This window comes from Bos indicus, chromosome 20, assembly GCF_029378745.1.
Source record: "Bos indicus isolate NIAB-ARS_2022 breed Sahiwal x Tharparkar chromosome 20, NIAB-ARS_B.indTharparkar_mat_pri_1.0, whole genome shotgun sequence".
NCBI classification, from domain to species: Eukaryota; Metazoa; Chordata; class Mammalia; order Artiodactyla; family Bovidae; genus Bos; species Bos indicus.
The window spans coordinates 42,196,458-42,218,782 of record NC_091779.1 but is presented as its reverse complement, the minus strand read 5'-3'; the positions used below and the strand labels follow the sequence as shown (position 1 = coordinate 42,218,782).

The 22,325-nt window shown below is 40.3% G+C and overlaps 1 protein-coding gene across 3 annotated transcripts in view; it reads left to right on the top strand.

The window, feature by feature from the left end:
* Positions 1-22,325, top strand: part of CDH6 (cadherin 6) — a 150,478-nt gene that overhangs the window by 70,265 nt on the left and 57,888 nt on the right. For all 3 annotated transcript variants that reach the window (XM_019983097.2, XM_070774806.1, XM_070774808.1), the window contains exon 2: positions 13,753-14,109. In XM_019983097.2, the coding sequence (XP_019838656.1) occupies positions 13,882-14,109 (228 nt within the window). In that variant the 5' untranslated portion in view covers positions 13,753-13,881. The remainder of the gene's footprint in view (positions 1-13,752; positions 14,110-22,325) is intronic.

Here is a 22,325-nt window from a genome sequence, read left to right as displayed (position 1 = left end):
ACCTAGATAGCATATTCAAAAGCAGAGATAATACTTTGTCAACAAAGGTCCGTCTAGTCAAGGCTATGGTTTTTCCTGTGGTCATGTATAGATATGAGAGTTGGACTGTGAAGAAGGCTGAGCGCTGAAGAATTGATGCTTTTGAACTGTGATGTTGGAGAAGACTCTTGAGAGTCTCTTGGACTGGAAGGAGATCCAACCAGTCCATTCTGAAGGAGATCAGCCCTGGGATTTCTTTGGAAGGAATGATGCTAAAGCTGAAACTCCAGTACTTTGGCCACCTCATGCGAAGAGTTGACTCATTGGAAAAGACTCTGATGCTGGGAGGGATTGGGGGCAAGAGGAGAAGGGAACGACAGAGGATGAGATGGCTGGATGGCATCACTGACTCAATGGACTTGAGTCTGAGTGAACTCCGGGAGTTGGTGATGGACAGGGAGGCTTGGCGTGCTGCGATTCATGGGGTCGCAAAGAGTCAGACACAACTGAGCAACTGAACTGAACTGAACTGATCAGCTCACCAGCCCTAATTTTACACATGAGAAACAAAAGCTCAGAGTGGGGAAGAGCTTGCCTGAGATAAATAACACAGGGAGTAAGAGAGAGAAAGACAGTGAGGCCTAACACCCAGTGTTTCCAAATACCACTGTCGGAATTCCCTCACGGACATGACTGAAGCGACTTAGCATGCATGCATGTATTGGAGAAGGAAATGGCACCCCACTCCAGTGTTCTTGCCTGGAGAATCTCAGGGACAGGGAGCCTGGTGGGCTGCCATCTATGGGGTCGCATAGAGTTGGACACGACTGAAGCGGCTTAGCAGCAGCAGCAGCAGCACAACCCAGAGGTTAGGACTCTGCACTCTCAGTGCCAAGGGCCAGTTCAGTCCCTGGTCAGAGGACTAAGACCCTACATGCCATGTGGTATGGACAAATGAATATCATTGTTGTAACTTTGGACGATCATATTGCTTGTGTTCATTCTGCATATCCATGCCTTCTCAAGCCAAAAGTTCAAGAAAACTAGGAACTCTTCTTAATGATTCAAAGTCATCATCGTGACTATTCATGTGCCAGATTTCGCTCAAGTGCTGTGAGGTATGTCCATCCTTACCGTCATTAGTCATAGAGCCATCAAGTCATGTGTTTAGTCATCCTTATATTCAGACGCTCATGTGTTCATCCATACATCTACTGTATTTTACCGGTGTATACCTGGGGTGTGTTCAGACTTTGTCCTCGGCATAGGAATACAGAGTGTCGCCTGACTGCCAGGGCCGGCCCCTGACTCCGTCCATTTTCTCTTTGGTTTTCTGCCTGCCTTTTGAAGCCTTTCTCTGCCTTTCTCCTACTAATGGGACTCCAGCCTCCAGTACTCGTTACACGGTCTCTTTAATTTGCTGGGGATTTAGAAACCTGATGATAAATTTGTTCAAATCTTGTCTGAAATGAGAGTAAATAAAAGCTAGATGCTGTTTCCATGAGCAAAATACAAATGAGATAATGAATGTTATGGTTAAGAAGGAGCCTGTAGATGAGCTGGGTTTGATCCAAGTTCTACCAGCCACTAGCTACACCCCCTTGGGCAAAGCATCCGGTCCCTCCAAGCCTGTCTCTCTTGTCTCTAGAGTGAAAGATAAGAGTGATGGTCTCCATTTCAAAGAATTGTCTTTAAGACTACATGTTTCAAAAGCATTTATCTCATTGCATGGGACAAAAGAAAACATTGTTGCCATCCTTATTTGCTTAGACATTTTGTGACAACTATTTTTACCTCTCAGAGACCTATATTGTTGTTATATTTTTAGGGGAGTTGTGAAGATTCTGCTGTAAGGTCACAGCTATACTGAGTGCTTCTCATGGGCAGCAACCTGGCCGCCTGTGACTCGTCAAAGTGAGTTCAGAACAAGGACTCCAGAGTCATATGTCAGGGCTAGAGTCTGGCTTCATCATGTCCGCATTACATGACCCTGGACAAGTCACTCAGCTTCTCTAAACTTCAGTTTCTCACCTGCAAAAGTTATAAGCGTATTCTCTACCCCACAGATTCTCATGAGAATTAAATGAAGGCATAATATTTGTGATGTGCTAAGCACAGTGCCCAGCACATAGTTCAGGGACAGAACACAGCAAATTTATTACTATGTGCTAGACTTCATATAAGTGATAAAGGCTTAGACATTATATCAGCAAGAATAAGAACAACATCTCCACTCTTCATAGCACTTTTCATGAGTAGGAGCCTTTAAAAATCATTTGTGATGTGCCAGGTTTCACAGTGACTTTATGGTAAACCCAACCATGTGACTCCTTTTGTAGTATAATAAAGTTAAATTTGTTTTGAACTCCTCACCCCACCAAGGTAGCCTTCTAACTCCCAGCCAGTACCCTCCGGCTGCCCTTTCATTGAGCTATTGAAAGAAGACCAAACTCACTGAAATCATTCACAAGAATGTGCAAGTGGTTTTTGACATCTTGCAGTCTTATTCAAGCTCATTGTCTTAAACGGCCACGCGTCCAAAAGAATTAACAAAGCTGCAGAAGAGCCTAATGTACAAGCAGGGAGTAATAGGAAACCAAGTCTTTCATACAGTTCTGCAACCTGAACATATAATTTGCTACAGAAATGTTCAAAATTCATGCCATGATAGCTAGTTACAAGCATAAAATGCTTTCTCTTCTCCTTTGTTCACACAAGTAAATCTTTTGGGGAAAGACAGCATGCACAAGGAGCCAGGCAATACACATAAAGGACTGAAGCAAGCAGGTTCAAGGAAACTGCAGAGAACATGAGATGGCAAAAGGCAATTGAACGACAGTTGAGCACACATTATGCAGGCATCCAGAAGGGTCGTAAGCAAATGCCAACATGATTCAGGAGGCAGCTCCCTCCATTCCAGAAACGAAGATGTCACTAGGGCTTCTGTGGCTCCAAATTAATCCAGAAACAGGCATGTGCTGATCTTTAAAGATGAGCCACTGCCACAGTTTCTCAACTGTAAAAGGTAAAACAAGAGATGTGCAAGAGGCAAAGTGTGTCCTCTGCTAAGATACCATTTAGGTATTTGTGAGCATCTTAATAGCTAAGACCTCATGAGGATTCATTCATTTTATTCTCACAGCCATCCTACAAGGTAGACACTGTTAATATCATTGTGTTTTATAGATTTTTTTTAAAATGTAGACACACACCCATCCTCTACTTGCCCAGCCAGTGTTGGATGAGGCTGAGCTAACCCAGACATGACCTGCCAGAATCTGTTCTTAACCATATCTGATACTTCCTCTCATGATAAAATAGTTTGGATCACCCCAAACCCCATGGAAAAAGAATTCTGTCTTTTTGATTCAAGTTTTGGGGATTTCTGGTCCCAACTGAGTATTTCAACACAACAAATATTCCTTAAGCCTCAACTACATATAAAACACCATTTTCTGTGCTGTAACACATTTGATTTTATCTTCATTAATGCAATGTCTAGAATATCATTTTAGAACAAGGGTAATACTGTTGAAATAGCTTCATCTGTTTCAATAGTTTGCAAACAGATTGGCATATTATCCACAAATATAAACATTTACAAAAAATTCGGGCAGCATTGGATAACTGTTGCCATAATGATTCACTGGCACAAGAGGAATGCTATGTGATGGAAGATGCCTAGGCTGTTTGACACATTTCAGTGGAGTTCATTATACACACGAAACGGAACCAATTTTACTCAACAGTGACTTTGACATTTACAGAAAAATGAAATGGAGGTTTAGAAATGAAGACTTCATGTAAAATCTCTACCAAAAATTTTAAATTGGTTCTATCCTTATGTCACCACTTCTAGAAGATCAGCCATGTACTATAGACTTATTTTTATTCACAGCAGGTGGCAACCTATTCCAAACAAAGTTCCTTGGGTTATCCAAAAATTGATTGTGAACCAACTTAATTGGCTGTAAAACTCCTCTCAGAATAAAGAACATGTATTGGAGAAGGCAATGGCACCCCACTCCAGTACTCTTGCCTGGAAAATCCCATGGATGGAGGAGCCTGGTGGGCTGCAGTCCATGGGGTCACTAAGAGTCGGACACAACTGAGTGACTTCCCTTTCACTTTTCACTGTCATGCATTGGAGAAGGAAATGGCAACCCACTCCAGTGTTCTTGCCTGGAGAATCCCAGGGACAGGGGAGCCTGGTGGGCTGCCAACTATGGGGTTGCACAGAGTCAGATACGACTGAAGCAACTTAGCAGCAACATATATATTTTTAAAGATTTACCTGTAGGAAGACGTGCCCCTTTGGCTTCACTCTGTTTAATTCATCCTGATATCACAGTCCTGTTTCTTTGATTTGCTGGGTTTTAATGGAGTAAAGACCATCCTCGTCCCCAGTGCACTCAAAGATGGTGTGGGAATGGAGAGATTTCAGGCTGAGTTGGAATACAATAGGGTCAAAAGAAATGCTGCTGCTGCTGCTGCTGCAAAGTCACTTCAGTTGTGTCCAATTCTGTGCGACCCCATAGACGGCAGCCCACCAGGCTCCCCCGTCCCTGGGATTCTCCAGGCAAGAACACTGGACTGGGTTGCCATTTCCTTCTCCAAAAAGAAATGCTAAATAGGTGTAAATAACCAGCTGTTTCCTACTTTATATGGGCTTCCCTGGTGACTCAGCAGGTAAAGAACCTGCCTGCAATGCGGGAGACCTGGGTTGGATCCCTGGGTTGGGAAGATCCCCTGGAAAAGGGAACATCTACCCACTCCAGTATTATGGCTTGGAGAAAATGATAGACTCCATTGTATCCAACCAGTCCATTCTGAAGGAGATCAGCCCTGGGATTTCTTTGGAAGGAATGATGCTAAAGTTGAAACTCCAGTACTTTGGCCACCTCATGCGAAGAGTTGACTCATTGGAAAAGACTCTGATGCTGGTTGGGATTGGGGGCAAGAGGGGAAGGGGACGACAGAGGATGAGATGGCTGGATGGCATCACTGACTCGATGGACGTGAGTCTGAGTGAAGTCCGGGAGTTGGTGATGGACAGGGAGGCCTGACATGCTGCGCTTCATGGGGTCGCAAAGAGTGGGACATGACTGAGCGACTGAACTGACTGACTGATAGTCCATGAGGTCACAAAGAGTCAGACACAACTGAGCGACTTTCACTTGTTACTTCATGGACAGTAAATGTGAGATGTACCAAAAATTCAGTAGGAATTTATGCTGCTGGTGGTGGTTTAGTCGCTAAGTCGTGTCCTACACTTTCGACCCCATGGACTCCAGCCCTCAGGGCTCCTCCGTCCATGGGATTTTCAGGCAAGAAAACTGGAGTAGGTTCCCATTTCCTTCTCCAGGAGATCTTCTTGACTGAGGGATCAAAGCCACGGACCCACATCTCCTGCCTTGCAGGCAACTTCTTTACCACTAAGCCACCAGGGAAGCCTCAGGGATTCATGGTACATATGTTAAAAGCATTACTAATGGGTTATGCCAATGCGTTAGGATGATTTATGGGTAGATAATATTTTCAGAAATATTTTCTGTGAGCAGAGTCATGCAAAGTGCTATGCTACAGTATTTCTGTGCAACACCATTTATTTGAAAAAATCATTTCATAACAGATTTTAAAAAACATTCTCTTGCTAGGGTAAATGGTTCAAGTATATTAATAATGTTGCTTTAGTGAATGCTGACTGGGCTTTCAGTGCCAAAGTTAAGGCTCTGCATACCAAAAACAAATGAATGTACTTGGTTTAATTTGTAAGCCTAGATGGCATTATAGTAATATTGTACTGATTAGAATTAATCAGGAACACCAGAATAAATGTATGCTAAGTCTGAATTCTAAAACTTCAAAGTAATTATATTGCCTTTAAATCTGTCTAGTATTTACTTATTTGTTTGTCTGTAAATAGTATAATAAAATCAGTATCTCAAAACCAGATAGTTCAAACTGTTATCAAACATGAGTCGCCGTGGAAGCAATTCAATCAATAGAGATGTTTCCTAATTAGCATATTATTTGCAAATAAAAGGTGATTCCAAAGTATTCCAGGGAACTTGAAGACATTGTAGTTTGTCTTCCCATTCTATATATCCTATGAAATATTTTACATTATTAGTTTGCAATAATCTAGGGGGAAAGATTTTGCTAATCAAAGGAAAACTTCAACCAAGCTTCTGCATTAATTATCACATATTCTAAATTGGTAGAACCTGAATTAATGAGACCCAGGCTTCTTCTAAATGGCATGCATTAAATAAAAGCTGGACTTGACTATATGCTCTTGTGAAGACTGAGGTATACATCCATACTGGCTGCCAGGCAAATAAATTTTCAAAATATGCAATTATGAATGCTATGTGGACTTTGCCCCACCATCCATAAACATCTTAATTACCTTCTACACATCACTAAAAAAAGGCTTCTGCAAAGATTCAAACTATTTTTCTAGAGCAACCCCTTTTGCATATCATATTTTAGAGCAAACAATTGCCTATAAGAAATAGAAATCTCCTCCTCCTAAAAAACAGATTCCGGCAAAAATGAAAATAAAAAGTAGAGACATGATCTATTAAGAAATCTTTTAAGTTCATTGCTAAACTGTCATTGGGCTATAATTAGGAAGTTCAGGGTTCATTTTTACAAAGTTTTTTAATATTTCTACCTAGTTTGCTCTTGATGTCATGAGGGGATGAGGGCAAATGGTACAATATCCATTTTGCTTTATATACTTTCCTGCCCTACTGTCTAATTTTTGTGTGCATGCTAAGTTGCTACAGTTGTGTCCAACTCTTGACCCTATGGACTGTAGCCCGCCAGGCTCCAATGCCCATGGGATTCTTCAGGCAAGAATACTGGAGTGGTTGCCATGCCCTCTTCCGGGGAACTTTCCCAACCCAAGGATCCAACCCAAGTTTCTTGTGTCTCCCGCATTGGCAGGCGGGTTCTTCTCCACTAGTTCAGTTCAGTTCAGTTCAGTTGCTAGTAGTGTCCGACTCTTTGCGACCCCATGAATCCCAGCACTCCAGGCCTCCCTGTCCATCACCAACTCCCAGAGTTCACCCAAACTCATGTCCATCAAGTCGGTGATGCCATCCAGCCATCTCATCATCTGCCGTCCCCTTCTCCTCCTGCCCCCAATCCCTCCCAGCATCAGAGTCTTTTCCAATGAGTCAACTCTTCACATGAGGTGGCCAAAGTACTGGAGTTTCAGCTTTAGCATCAGTCCTTCCAAAGAAATCCCAGGGCTGATCTCCTTCAGAATGGACTGGTTGGATCTGCTTCCAGTCCAAGGGACTCTCAAGAGTCTTCTCCAACACCACACTTCAAAAGCATCAATTCTTTAGTGCTCAGCTTTCTTCACAGTCCAAATCTCACATCCATACATGACCACTGGAAAAACCATAGCCTTGACTAGACAGACCTTTGTTGGCAAAGTAATGTCTCTGCTTTTGAATATGCTATCTAGGTTGGTCATAACTTTCCTTCCAAGGAGTAAGCATCTTTTAATTTCATGGCTGCAGTCACCATCTGCAGTGATTTTGGAGCCCCAAAAAATAAAGGCTGACACTGTTTCCACTGCTTCCCCATCTATTTGCCATAAAGTGATGGGGCCGGATGCCATGATCTTCATTTTCTGAATGTTGAGCTTTAAGCCAACTTTTGCACTCTCCACTTTCACTTTCATCAAGAGGCTTTTTAGTTCCTCTTCACTTTCTGCCATAAGGGTGGTGTCATCTGCAATCTGAGGTTATTGATATTTCTCCCAGCAATCTTGATTCCAGCTTGTGCTTCTTCCAGCCCAGCGTTTCTCATGATGTACTCTGCATATAAGTTAAATAAGCAGGGTGACAATATATAGCCTTGACGTACTCCTTTTCCTATTTGGAACCAGTCTGTTGTTACATGTTCAGTTCTAACTGTTGCTTCCTGGCCTGCATACAGGTTTCTCAAGAGGCAGGTCAGGTGGTCTGGTATTCCCATCTCTTTCATAATTTTCCACAATTTATTGTGATCCAGACAGTCAAAGGCTTTGGCATAGTCAATAAAGCAGAAATAGTTGTTTTTCTGGAACTCTCTTGCTTTTTCCATGATCCAGCGGATGTTGGCAAATTTGATCTCTGGTTCCTTTGCCTTTTCTAAAACCAGCTTGGACATCAGGAAGTTCACAGTTCATGTATTGCTGAAGCCTGGCTTGGAGAATTTTGAGCATTACTTTACTAGCGTGTGAGATGAGTGCAATTGTGCGGTATTTGAGCATTCTTTGGCATTGCCTTTCTTTGGGATTGGAATGAAAACTGACCTTTTCCAGTCCTGTGGCTACTGCTGGGTTTTCCAAATTTGCTGGCATATTGAGTGCAGCACTTTCACAGCATCATCTTTCAGGATTTGAAAGAGCTCAACTGGAATTTCTTCATCTCCACTAGCTTTGTTCGTGTGATGCTTTCTAAGGCCCACTTGACTTCACATTCCAGGATGTCTAGCTCTAGGTGAGTGATCACACCATCGTGATTATCTGGGTCGTGAAGATCTTTTTTGTACAGTTCTTCTGTGTATTCTTGCCACCTCTTCTTAATATCTTCTGCTTCTGTTAGGTCCATACCATTTCTGTTCTTTATTTTGCCCATCTTTGCACGAAATGTTCCCTTGATATTTCTACTTTTCTTGAAGAGATCCCTAGTCTTTCCCATTCTGTTGTTTTCCTCTATTTCTTTGCATTGATCGTTGAGGAAGGCTTTTTTATCTCTCCTTGCTATTCTTTGGAACTCTGTATTCAGATGCTTATATCTTTCCTTTTCTCCTTTGCTTTTCACTTCTCTTCTTTTCAGAGCTATTTGTAAGGCTTCCCCAAACAGCCATTTTGCTTTTTTGCATTTCTTTTCCATGGGGACTGTCTTGATCCCTGTCTCCTGTACAATGTCAGGAACTTCCATCCGTAGTTCATCAGGCACTCTATCTATCAGATCTAGTCCCTTAAATCTATTTCTTACTTCCACTCTATAATCATAAGGGATTTGATTTAGGTCATACCTGAACGGTCTAGTGGTTTTCCCTACTTTCTTCAATTTAAATCTGAATTTGGCAATAAGGAGCTCATGATCTGAGCCACAGTCAGCTCCAGGTCTTGTTTTTGCTGACTGTATAGAGCTTCTCCATCTTTGGCTGCAAAGAATATAATCAGTCTGATTTTGGTGTTGACCATCTGGTGATGTCCATGTATAGAGTCTTCTCTTGTGTTGTTGGAAGAGGGTGTTTGCCATGACCAGTGCGTTCTCTTAGCAAAACTCTATTAGCCTTTGCCCTGCTTCATTCCGTATTCCAAGACTAAATTTGCCTGTTACCCCAGGTGTTTCTTGACTTCCTACTTTTGTATTCCAGTCCCCTATAATGAAAAGGACATTTTTTTGGGGTGTTAGTTCTAGAAGGTCTTGTAAGTCTTCATAAAACCGTTCAACTTCAGCTTCTTCAGCGTTACTGGTTGGGGCATAGACTTAGATTACTGTGATATTGAATGGTTTGCCTTGGAAACGAACAGAGATCATTCTGTCGTTTTTGAGATTGCATCCAAGTACTGCATTTCAGACTCTTTTGTTGACCGTGATGGCTACTCCATTTCTTCTAAGGCATTCCTGCCCACAGTAGTAGATATAATGGTCATCTGAGTTAAATTCACCCATTCCAGTCCATTTTAGTTCACTGATTCCTACCCGTCTAATCTTTGGTTCTTTCCTAATTGAATAACCATCCCTACTATTTTAAAATTTGGTGTCTATGTATGCTCTTACTTTTTGTCATTTTACTTACTGCCTGACACCTATGAATGAACGAGCACGTCTGATTCCTACTTGCCATGTGCTTTTCCTATAGTCTGACTGTTCAGAAGTCAGCGGCGTTGCATCTAAGGTCATGTTTGGGCTTCCCAGGCAGTGCTCGTGGTAAAGGACCTACCGGCCAATGCAGGAGACATAAGAAACACGGGTTTGATCCCTGGGTAGGGAAGATCACCTGGAGAAGGGCATGGCAACCCACCCCAGTATTATTGCCTGGAGAGTCCCATGAACATAGGCACTGGTGGGCTACGGTCCATAGGGTCACAAAGAATCAGACACAACTAAAGCGACGTAGCGCAAGATCATGTTTGGAATATGGAGTTTCTTTTTTATTTCATATTTTTAGATTCAAATCTAAAATCGGTATATCATTCATTTTGACTATATCAAATTCTCATCTGATATAATATCAGCATGTTAAATCATAAAAGAATGTGTATCCAGTACCATTTTTGCAAGGTAAAATTACAACATCGAAGTTAGTTCTGATTGTTTCCACTTGAATAAAGTAAAGATGATTTTCAGAACATTAACAAAATGGAAAGGGGGAAAAGACACATAGAATCTACGAATGAGTGTGTCCTCTGGTGAACTTTCGTTTTTGCCCATATTCTTCTGGAAGCAGGTTGTGGGCATAAAGCTTCTGTCTTCTCTGTTTCTACACTGTTACTGTGAAACACTGAAGTCTACACAAAGGAAAATAATTAGCAAATGGACTAATTCTGATTTTTAAATGCTTCTCTTCTTTAATTTTAAGAGAATTTGACTCACTTGGAAATGCCTCTTGAAAAATAAAAAAGTATTTAAGCCTAAGAGGGAACTATACTACCTTTGGCACACTTTTGCAGGCTACTGTAGATGGATTCTAAACTTGCAACGCAAATAGTAACAATAACAATCGTGGTAGTGATAATGATAACAATGGCTAATACGTATTAATACCTTACTAAGTGCCAGTCATTGTTTTAAGTGCATGTAATGACATTTAATCCTTATAACGCCCTCTGAGGTAGTTACCATAATAACTCCCATTTATAGAACAAGAAACTAAGGTGCAGTGAGATTAAGCATCTTCACAAATTCATAGCAATTTAAACCCAGGCAGTCTGGCTCCAACATTGATAATCTTAACGACCATGCAATCCTGACTTAAGAAGTATTAAGTAGTATTACATGAGTAATATTATTACATGAGGATTGCTAAGTTATATACTCAACAGTGTAGAGTTGGTTGGCGTTTTTTTAACTATAGAATTTCGTAGAGAAAGCTATCGCTCTAAACACCAAATACGAGTGGATCATAGTAATTTTAGTAGCTTTGCATACTGAGTTTTAACAAGGACACACCCTTTCTTCTGTCCTCTCCTTCTCACCTTCGGATGTGCTGAACCCAGGAGCCGTGACATGTGTCTTGCAGCAAGATGTTCACGTGTGTCTGGCCCCATTTCAGTGGCTGGAGTGCAGTGAGGGGCAGTGAGCGTGGTGGGAGTTGGTTATGGTGGGCAGTGGCCAAAGCACTGAGTTAGGCCCCAGTTCTCTGCTCCTGCTATAATCCCTTTTGCTAGAGTAGAATCTTTTGCAGGGGGAATTAGGGGAATTCTTCAAGGATGAACGGTATGTCCCCCAGGGTTACTGTCCCTGAGGGGGCTCACAGACAAGCTGTCCACAGTTCTCTTTTGCTTCCCCAAGTTGATACAAAAAGAGCTGGCTGATAACTAAACTGATGTTCTACCATACTTGGAGACATTGCTTAAATTTGTACCACTTTAAAAGCTTATTACCAGCTAAGCAGAAAAAAAAGTAAAATACTTGACATTTTGGTATCTGTGATATTAAAAAGGACTAATATTTAATATTCAAGTGGCAACAGCTTGTAGAGTTTGCACACAACATCCATAGGGATCGATTTTTCTTTAAAATGGCCTTTAGGAGTTTTTAAACAGCTGACACCTCCATTCTCTGCATCCCTCTTCCCTGCCAGTACCGTGGGGCACACGATGAGTGCAGCCGCAGACGTGTAACTCTTCACTGCAGGATTTGTCTATGAAAATAACAGAGAATGTGGGAAATGAAGAAAAATGCAATTTCCACTGAATCAACCTCAGTGCCATCTCGACTACTAGAAATGAATAGATGTCTTTAGAGGGCTTTTCTCCATATGGTCGCTCAGTCCCCCTTATATCCTATCCATGAGAAGAGAGAACTGTCATTACCTAATTGGTCATCAGTCATCCCACACCTGTACCAAGGCCACATAATGACAAATATACTGGTACTGGCATTCTTCCAGCATGACTAATTGTCACAGTACTAATTCACTCACCTGTGGAATTTTCAACTTCCCCAGCCTGCTGTCAAGAAGATGCATAATAATGGAATAAAGGTTTTAAAATGCTGAACACTATGAAATATTTCACGTATATTTCACCAGAAAACTTCCACTTAAACATGTGTTGGGTGGCTATAATTATTCATTGCTGAGTTTAAAAAAAAAAAAAAAAACTGGTCATATATACATTTACCTGGTAGAAAATTAGGAGACAAAGGGACAAATCTTTCAGACATAGAGGAAAAAAAAATACTAATCAGATTGCCTAAAACCTGTTCCTTTATCTGCATTTATTTACCTGTATTTACCTATTTAACTGTAACATATATTCTACCTTACAAAGCCCTTCATTTTTGTGTTAGTATTATTTAAGAAAATATTTTTTCTATTCAAATAATAAGATAAAGGAGTAATTTATTGTTTTTTTTCCCCCAAGAAATGTGGGAAAATTTAGGAGGGAGATATAGGCATGCATTGGTTTAGGTAAAATGGTAAACCAAATTGTGATATCTTTGCATCTTTGCCAAGCACTCTGGCATGAGGATTTTTTTTAATGCTAGACTGTGTTTGTAAAAATTAATTAATTTTAATCAATTTATATTAATTAATATTAAAAATTAATATTTTTATCAAAAATTATGACCTGCAATTATAATCACTGACTTTTCTGAAGATCTTGTCATCTATTGCCCTCACTGTGGTATTGAGGTACATTTGATGTACCTCTGAGTATTACAAAGAAACTGTCCGACCAATTTTAATATAGGCAACTTAGTTGCCTATGATACAAGTAAAATTTAGAGATAAAAGCCAACCAGGATTTCCTAAAGAAAATTGAAGAGAATTGTTCATTTTATTCTCTATACTATTAAACACAAATTCTGTAGCTTGTTCATTAACCCATCCTGTAGTGTTAATTGGGTCATATGAGGAAAAAAAACTTTCCCTGTTAAGTTTGGAAAACACTGGATTAAATACAGGCTTATCATCATTGCTACAAAATTTCACTTCAGAAAAGTCAATACGCTAATGAGCATTCTGCAGAGAAGACATAAGGTCTTTTCCAACCTTGTTTGACCTGGCTGTTCCATCAGAACACATCTCAGAAGCCAAGAGTCTGCAGAACAGGTTTCTGCCTTCCCATCACAGGTGCTCAATATACTTTAGCGAAATTTCAACATTATCCACTTTCAATTGAATCAAAATTGTCTGTGATATTCTTTCATGAGGATAAATATGCAAATAGAATCAGAAACACAAACTCATTTCTTCTAACCAGATCTCAGCCCACATACTCGGAGGTAAAAGAGTAGTGAAATAATCCACTCTGGCATGTTGACCTACAGCAAGCTATTACTTAAAATAGGATTTTTAAGTGATAGAAAAGGAGAGAGGAAAACAGTAGCTTCATACTCGGCACCCGCCTTCTGTTTAGCATATCTGAAAGACCGTTTTCCTCATTTCAAAATTGATAGCCAACTTATTTTTTTGTTGTTTTGCTATTCAAATTTCTGTCCTCTTTTTTCTCCAGAGCTATTTGCTCTAACACTGAATTTTAAGCATCTCTAAAAATGCTTGATATGTTATTATTCTTTCCAGATATTCTCTGACAGCCAAGCCAAGAACATTAAGGAAGAAAGGAGGAATGAGGCTGGATACAGTGCAGTGAGAAAAGACATTTCAAGGAGAGGGGTACCTGCAACTCAGAGACTGAACTGTGGCATCAGAATGAGAACTTACCGATACTTCTTGCTTCTCTTTTGGGTTGGCCAGCCCTACCCAACTTTCTCAACTCCATTATCTAAGAGGACTAGTGGTTTCCCGGCAAAGAAAAGGACCCTGGAGCTCTCTGGAAACAGCAAAAATGAGCTGAGCCGTTCGAAAAGGAGCTGGATGTGGAATCAGTTCTTTCTCCTGGAGGAATACACGGGATCCGATTATCAGTATGTGGGCAAGGTAGGATTCCATTGGGCTCTTTGACATTCTGGTTTTAAAAGCCTGAAGAAGTTGCTTTTCATAAATAGAACAGGGAGGATGTGAACTCTTCCCCCAGTACAGTAAGAATTGTTGCTTATCTGGTAAGACTTTTTTTTTTCACTTGAGTAGTTTCAGAAAGAAGACTGTAGCAAGAAGCTGAGAAATGTTAGCACGGCAACAAAGAAAGAGAAATGCTTCAGTTGAAAATGAAACGCCCACAACCATACGCATAGGATTATCATAAATCCTTTAATTTTTACTTTAGCTTGAAAAATGTGGTCCAGCTATTCTATAAAGTAGGATGTATTAAAAATAGGAATAGAGAGATTAAGCTGTAAGGAAAGGAAGCTTCCTTTTTTTCTCATTCTGAGGAAAAAAAAAAACATTCTGAGCGTTTGTCCTTTGGCCAGATTCAAAGATTAACTATTTCTTAAGTTTGCTACCTACAGAGCCGACTATGCTCTGACCAATCGGAGATCTTTATCCTCAAAACCCACTATTGCCTTAGATTTAGTTGCATTGCTGCTGCTTTTTTGTCTTGTCTCCAATAATTGCTAATAACCAGGCATTTCAAAACCTTATGATTTAATTGTGGCAAAGTTCACAAAAGAGGAAAATGGTTATGTAAAGGTGCCATTTCCAAATATCATCTGACCATTTTATTGACTCCAGAAAGTAAAATGAGGAGGCATGGCTTATTATAGCCCTTACAGACTACTGGAGCTGAGTCAGGGAAACAGCTTGCTTATACTGTCATCATGAATTTCACTGAAATTTTATCATCAGTCACATTCCCACTGCAGAAGATCTGCATCCTGCTAAAAAGTGAGAAAGACAGGGATACAGGTCTGTACTTTGTAGATTCTCTGTTTCAGAACATGGTACTGATCAGGAAAATAATTGTCACACATCCTTTTCATAAACAAACTAGGGACAAACGTAATAGAGATAATAAAACGTCTTCATTTATGAGTACAACTACAATTTTAGAACATCTATATTTGGATATCATGCAAATAGCATAAATTTTACAGATTCCAAGGGCTGCATGTTCACACTTCAATCTGTTATCAAATATCCCTGAATAACCGGATGCAAATATTCTTTTTAAGTATCTACCAAAATAAATGAAGGAAAACCATCCATGGTTTGGGCTGAGGTAACCAGGCATTTTTCCAATGAAGTGAATTATTAATGTGGCATAACGTAAGAGAGGAAGTATTCCGTGAAGGGGTGAACATCAACATGGATCCTTGAGGGACTAGCCTTGTATTTGCTATGAAATTCACAAGCTGTGTGACTGCTGAAGAAAGACAGTCCACTTACTCATACTTCACTCCATTTCCTTTGTGAAATTTGAATAGCACTACATTAATAGGGCAATTATTGTAAAAAAAAAAAAATAATCTTATAATCTTAAAAGCACTTTCTACAATACAAATAACATTATTGTCATTGAAGATTAAGTTTTTAAAAGTGCTTTATTTAAATGATTGACTCCCCTTTTTCTTTTCTTTTTCTTCTCAAATTGTGATGCCATTTTACATTAAAAAATAGCATGTATTTTTAAATACAGATATTTCAAAACACTAGAAGCAGCAATGGGTAAAACCTCAGAAGAATCAGTTTTATGATTATGATTGTGAGAGGTGATATTGCCATGGGAAGAGTTGTGAGCTGTGGACTCAGGCAGATCTGAGGCCGTTTCACTGTGCTGACGGGTGCCAGTTGTGTGGCCCACAGAGGTTGTTAACCTTTCCAGGCTTTGGTTTGTTCATCTAGAAAATGCAGAAGCAAAGCCTATCTACCTCATAGAGTTGCAGTGTAAAGTGAGAAGAATTGGTAGCTGGCACATAGTAGGTGCAGAAAGAAGTTATTGTTATCGATGAAAACTCCATTGAATATACTCTATTAAATCTTTAATGCATGGAAGCTGATTATTTTTATATCACTGCAAAAGTAAAATGATGTAATTAACAGATCTCTCAGTGGGTGGTAAATGTAGAGGGTTCTGGGGAAATCCCTTCACAATCACAGCTTCAGTTTGATTCATTGGATTTGTATACTTTATTGGCAGCAAGAAAAATTGCCCTTCTTCCTCCACTCATCTGCCCCTCCCCCACCTCCTTGATGTTCTAATCCATAAAGAAGAAATATCCCCCGGGGGAAAAGTCAACCGCGGTAACTGAAGTTATCGTAGATGCCAGCATTGCTCTATCAAATGTATGTAAGAGGTGTTCCTGAACTATTGATAAGGCATTTTCCTGAATCTGTCTTTATATTTTATCAACAAAGAGATAAGACAATTTTTTTACCACAATTAAAAGTGGGCAAAAAAATAAATATTTAAAAAAAGGAAAAACAGATTTGCTTCTCATGAGGCAACAGGTTGGTCCACTTCTTTGCACTGCACAATTTTTCCACATTGATTTCTGCACCATACTTGCTTTTTAACATGGGCTTCCCCAGTGCCTCAGCAGTAGAATTCACCTGCAATGTAAGAGACACAGGTTCGATCCCTGGATGAGAAAGATCCCCTGGAGAAAGACATGGCAACCCACTCCAGTGTTCTTGCCTGGCGAATCTCATGGACAGAGAAGCCTGGCGGGCTACAGTCCATAGAGTCACAGAGAGTTGGACAGGACTGAAGCAGCTGAGCACATGCACATGCATTGTGGGAAACTCAGCTTCACAAACATTAACATATGACATCATCAAAAGGAAGGTAGCGCCACCTACTGTTGAAACTGTGAACTACTCTGAGTTAGTAATTCACAAGATGTCTGATACCTCAAGGGTTGCAGTGTTTCGCTCAATCTTTAAAAATATTTCCCAGTGCTGCACGCCAGGGTGCCTTGGTGCAAACGCTGAGAACCAAAAGACTGTGGTTAGATTGACATATAAAGATGTACAAAAGCTAATAGAACCTTAAACTGTGCTATTGTGCTAAGTCGCTTTAGTCCTGTCGGACTCTGCAACCCCATGGACTGTAGCCCGCCAGGCTCCTCTGTTCTTGGGATTCTCCAGGCAAGAATACTGGAGCAGGTTGCCATTTTCTCCTCCAGGGGATCTTCTTGACCCAGGGATTGAACCCACGTCTCCTGCATCTCCTGCATTGCTGGTGGATTCATTACCACTGTGCCACCTGGGAAGCCCATAAATAATAGCTACTCAAAGCCTACTCAAAGACCTAAAACTGAAAAGATTCATCTTTTCATGTAACAGATAGAGGCATTAACTGAGGAAAAGTAAGGCCATGAGCAAATGCACTTAAGTAGAAGAAAAACGTTTTTACATTGTAAGTAATGTAATATTTATATGTGTGTTCTGTTTATATTTATATATGAATTCCTTGGTTCCAGTTATTTGGGTGCAAGTCGATAGGGATGACAGTAACAATGGAGGAAAAGGAGAGAATGGGTGTGGGAGCAAGAGGCTACCAGGTGTAGAAGGAGAAAAAAGAAAGCCACGTAAGAGTCCAAGAAACAGCAGAAAATGGATCTGGAGGACAGTGATAGCCAACGGGAATTTGCTATATGGCTCAGGAAACTCAAATAGAGGCTTTCTGTCGATCTAGAGGGGTGGGATGGGGTAGGAGATGGGAGGGAGGTTCAAAAGGAAAGGGATATATGTATACCTATGGCTGATTCACGTCGAGGTTTGACAGAAAACAACAAAATTCTGTAAAGCAATTATACTTCAATAAAATAAATAAAACCATGAAGTGAATACAAGATGAGCTTTAAAATTGAAGCACAAGCAAAGGTAGCAAGACCTTCCTTCTCATGCTGTCTTAATGCGTGTGTGTGTGTATGTGTGTGTGTGCATATGTGTGTGTGTTCAGTTGCTTTAGTCATGGCTGACCCTTTGCGACGCCACGGACTGTAGCCCACCAGGCTTCTCTGTCCATGGGGATTCTCCAGGCAGGAATACTGGAGTGGGTTGCCATGACCTCCTCCAGGGGATCTTCCTGACCCAGGGATCGAACCCATGCCTCTTATGTCTCCTGCATTGGCAGACATGTTCTTTACCACTAGCACCGCCTGGGAAGCCCCGCTGTCTTAATTAATGCCCCTCAGCATTTCTCTGTGGCCATAAATATTTACACAGGAACGTGTACATGGCACAGCCAGCAAGGGATGCATTTGTTGTGTATAGAAGTGAGGAAGGCCAGTTACAGCTGAAAGACTGACGGCCCAAACTCTGATTTATGAGACAATTCTCAACACTTCTACTCACCTGAAAAGGTAGTGGCAGGTAGGGGTAGAAAGAAGTGGTCCTATATTGGGTAAAAGTTTGTGAGCTTAAGATATAGGTATCGATACAAATAAGGAGTATATTGTTTTCTAAAATACATAACCATTTGGGGAAACTTTTAGCTGATTTAGCATAAGCCGCCTCTGTGTCACCTGGGAGTTTGTCAGAAATGTAAATTCTTAGGCCCTCACCTGAGATCTATTGAATCAGAACCTGCTGTTCAACAAAAGCAGAATTTTAGGTGAATTTTATGCATATTAAGGGGTTTCCCTGGTGGATATGTGGTAAGAAATCCGCCTGGAGCACAGGAAACAAGGGCCTGCGAGTTCGATCTGTGGTTTGGGAAGACGTCCTGGAGAAGGAAATGACTACCCACTCCAGTATTCTTTCCTGGGGAATCCCATGGACTGAGGAACCTGGCAGGTTACAGTCCATGGGGTCACAAGAGTCAGACAGGACTTAAGGCCTAAACTACCACCACCACCATACACGTTAAAATTTGAGACGTGCAGCTTTTAAAAATAGTATGTTGGCCTGCGTGTCACTTCCCCAGAGATTCCAATGTACTTGCTTTTTAATTAAGTATTTATGATTCTAATATGTGGTGAAATTTGAGAACCACTGCCCTAGGGGAATATTATTGGCAATAATTATAGCAAGATGTGGCAAGCTTGGTGATAAAATGGGCATCCCCAAAGGATTGTGGAAATACAAAAGACAGGGGCCAACTGGGCTTAGGGGTTCAGCAGAGCTTCCTAGAGGAGGTGATGGGATTGGGATCATGTCTTAAGGAAAGAGCACGAGTTAGCCCACACAGCAGAGGGAGAGTTACCCAGACTTCCCAATTAACTGGATGCAGGAGCCAAGAGAGAGAAAGCAGGAGGTTCCAAAAGTCAAAGATTTCAAGATAGAACAGTCAGGATTGTGAAAATGTCACTGATGCCAGCACAGCAAACAGAAAGAGGTGCATATTTTCTTGTCAATGGTTAAAGGAAAGAGTATTGGATTTTATGCAAAATCACTTAGATTATCTTTCAGTTCAGTTCAGTTGCTCAATCGTGTCCGACTCTTTGCAACCCCATGGACTGCAGCATGGCAGGCTTCCCTGTGCATCACCAATTCCCAGAACCTACTCAGAGTCATGTCCATTGAGTCAATGATGCCATCCAACCTTCTCATCCTCTATTGTCCCCTTCTCCTCCCACCTTCGATCTTTCTCAGCATCAGGGTCTTTTCCAACCAGTCGGTTCTTCGCATCAGGTGGCCAAAGTGTTGGAGTTTCAGCTTCAGCATCAGTCCTTCCAATGAACATTCAGGACTGATTTCCTTTAGGATAGACTGGTTGCATCTCCTTGCAGTCCAAGGGACTCTCAAGTCTTCTCCAACACCACAGTACAAAAGTATCAATTCATCAGTGCTCAGCTTTATTTTTAGTCCAATTCTCACATCCATACATGACTATTGGAAAAACCATAGCTTTGAATAGATGGACCTTTGATGGCAAAGTAATGTCTCTGCTTTTTAATATGCTGTCTATGTTGGTCATAGCTTTGCTTCCAAGGAGCAAGCATCTTTTAATTTCATGGCTACAGTCACCATCTGCAGTGAATTTGGAGCCCCAAAATCTGTCACTGTTTCCATTGTTTCCCCATCTGTTTGCCATGAAGTGATCTCTCGCTATATGTAAACTGAATAGAAAAATAAAAGAGAAGCATTGTAATTTTCCATTTTCAGAAAATTCCATGTCCTTCCTTTCAGCTTTACATAATATAGCAATTCCTTGGTAAGTGGTATATGGTCTAAAATTAAATTCTATAAGAACATAGGTAGATATAGACTTTGAAGACATTGTTATTCATTAATACAAAGATGAATATATTTAAAATCTCAGAACTACACACATTTATAGGCAAAAAATTCACATATTATCATTAACCAACACACAGCAATGATTAACTCCATTGTCTCCTCCATTTTATCTTTCACAATGTTTTTAATCCTCTCCTTCCACACAATGTATTGGTAAAACTAGTTTCCATTAGAAGCTCTCAAGGTGCTTCTATTTTTAGTAGCATATCAGATCCATTTCTGTGGAATTTGATAAACTATATATTTCATAGATATTTTCTTATGTTAGCTTTTTGGAAGTTGGTAATGGTTTCCTTTGGGGAAGTTTATCCAAAAATTGATATGCTGTGCTTTTTTAAATACCATGAAAATGTGAGTTCTCTTTGAGGCTCTGATGTACAGGTCTTCCTAATATGCCTTTCTCTTGAGTCTTTAAAATTAATGTCTACCCAATTCAACAAAGCCACTAGTCTTAGGATAATTAGACAGTAATGTTTTAACATCCCATAGAAATAAAAGTTGTCAGACATATACACCTTTACAATTAGGAATGAAGCATCATTTGTTCCTATAATTACATGGTCCAAATTCAATAAACATGAAGCAATATTTTATTCATTCAGAAGACCATTTAAAAGATGCCATTATTAAGAGATTGCTTTCTTATATTATTTTTTTTAAAAGATGATAAGCTTAGGAGTAGAGACCTCCTGGTACTAATTTGATGGATGGTTTGGAGACTCATTTAACCATTGTTGCTTGAACATCAGCATCAGATTAAATCATCATCATAGCTAACAATTACTGAGTTTTACTTTGTCTCAGACACACTGCTAATGTCTCAGGTGCACTCCTCACCAATGAGGTTCAATCTAATACCTAGATAATATTTATATCTCTGTTTTACAGAGAAGTAAACTAAGGCTCCGGAGAAGGCAATGGCACCCCACTCCAGTACTCTTGCTTGGAAAATCCCATGGACGGAGGAGCCTGGTAGGCTGCAGTCCATGGGGTCGCTAAGAGTCAGACACGAATGAGCGACTTCACTTTCACCTTTCACTTTCATGCATTGGAGAAGGAAATGGCAACCCACTCCGGTGTTCTTGCCTGGAGAATCCCAGGGATGGCTGAGCCTGGCGGGCTGCCGTCTATGGGGTCGCACAGAGTCGGACACGACTCAAGCGACTTAGCAGCAGCAGCAAACTAAGGCTCAGATAGGTCCACTGCTTTAGCCCGAGGTCTCCTACTGCTAGAACTTGGCGGTTGGCCTCTGTCTGACCTCATAGTTTCTGTGTTATATCCCCTACCTTGTACATCCACTACATCAGAGAGCCATTTTGAGGCTCAAATGAAGAAACAGTCCTAGAACATGCTAGAACTTGCTTTAGCATTCAATGATTGCTTTCAATTCAATACCACAAATACGTACTGAGGACCTGAGGGGTGAAACCCAAGGGTAGAGAGAAAAGGGGAAAAAAATTAAAGACTACTTTTAAAAAGCTACACAAATATGTTTGCATTATTATTACTTACGTTCTTTTAATTTTTCTTGATTTTTATTTCCAGAACGTATCAGTGTTATTCAAAATAGTTATATGTGAGCATTTTAAAATTAGATATGCTATTAGTGGTTTCTCTAGTCATCATGATGAAAAAGTGACTTTTCTTTTTATTTCCCTTGATAACTTCTCTAAACTTCTGTTCTGGTTCAGTCACCTGCAATAATCTTTTCTCCCCATGTCAGAACAAGTGCCTTGGGCACATCTTTATTCTTCATCATTTAAATTTAATGCTCAGAAATTTTAACATTTTCACTTTTCAACTGGTTAGTGTGTTTAAGAAAACTTGCCTTCACTTGCTCCTTGGACGTACTTTTAAAATATATTTCAAAAAGTAACTACTCAACTGCCCATAACTGGCAGTAATCCTCATTTTGTTTCTACTCTCATTGAGCTGATTTTACTTTCTTTATGACAAAAGCCTTAATTTCTTATTTTATACTTAAGAAAATGTCCTGGGTAACACCAATTCACTGAGTCCTGACCTTCCCTGTCTGCAGTCACTCACATGGAGAACAGAACAGTTAGAAT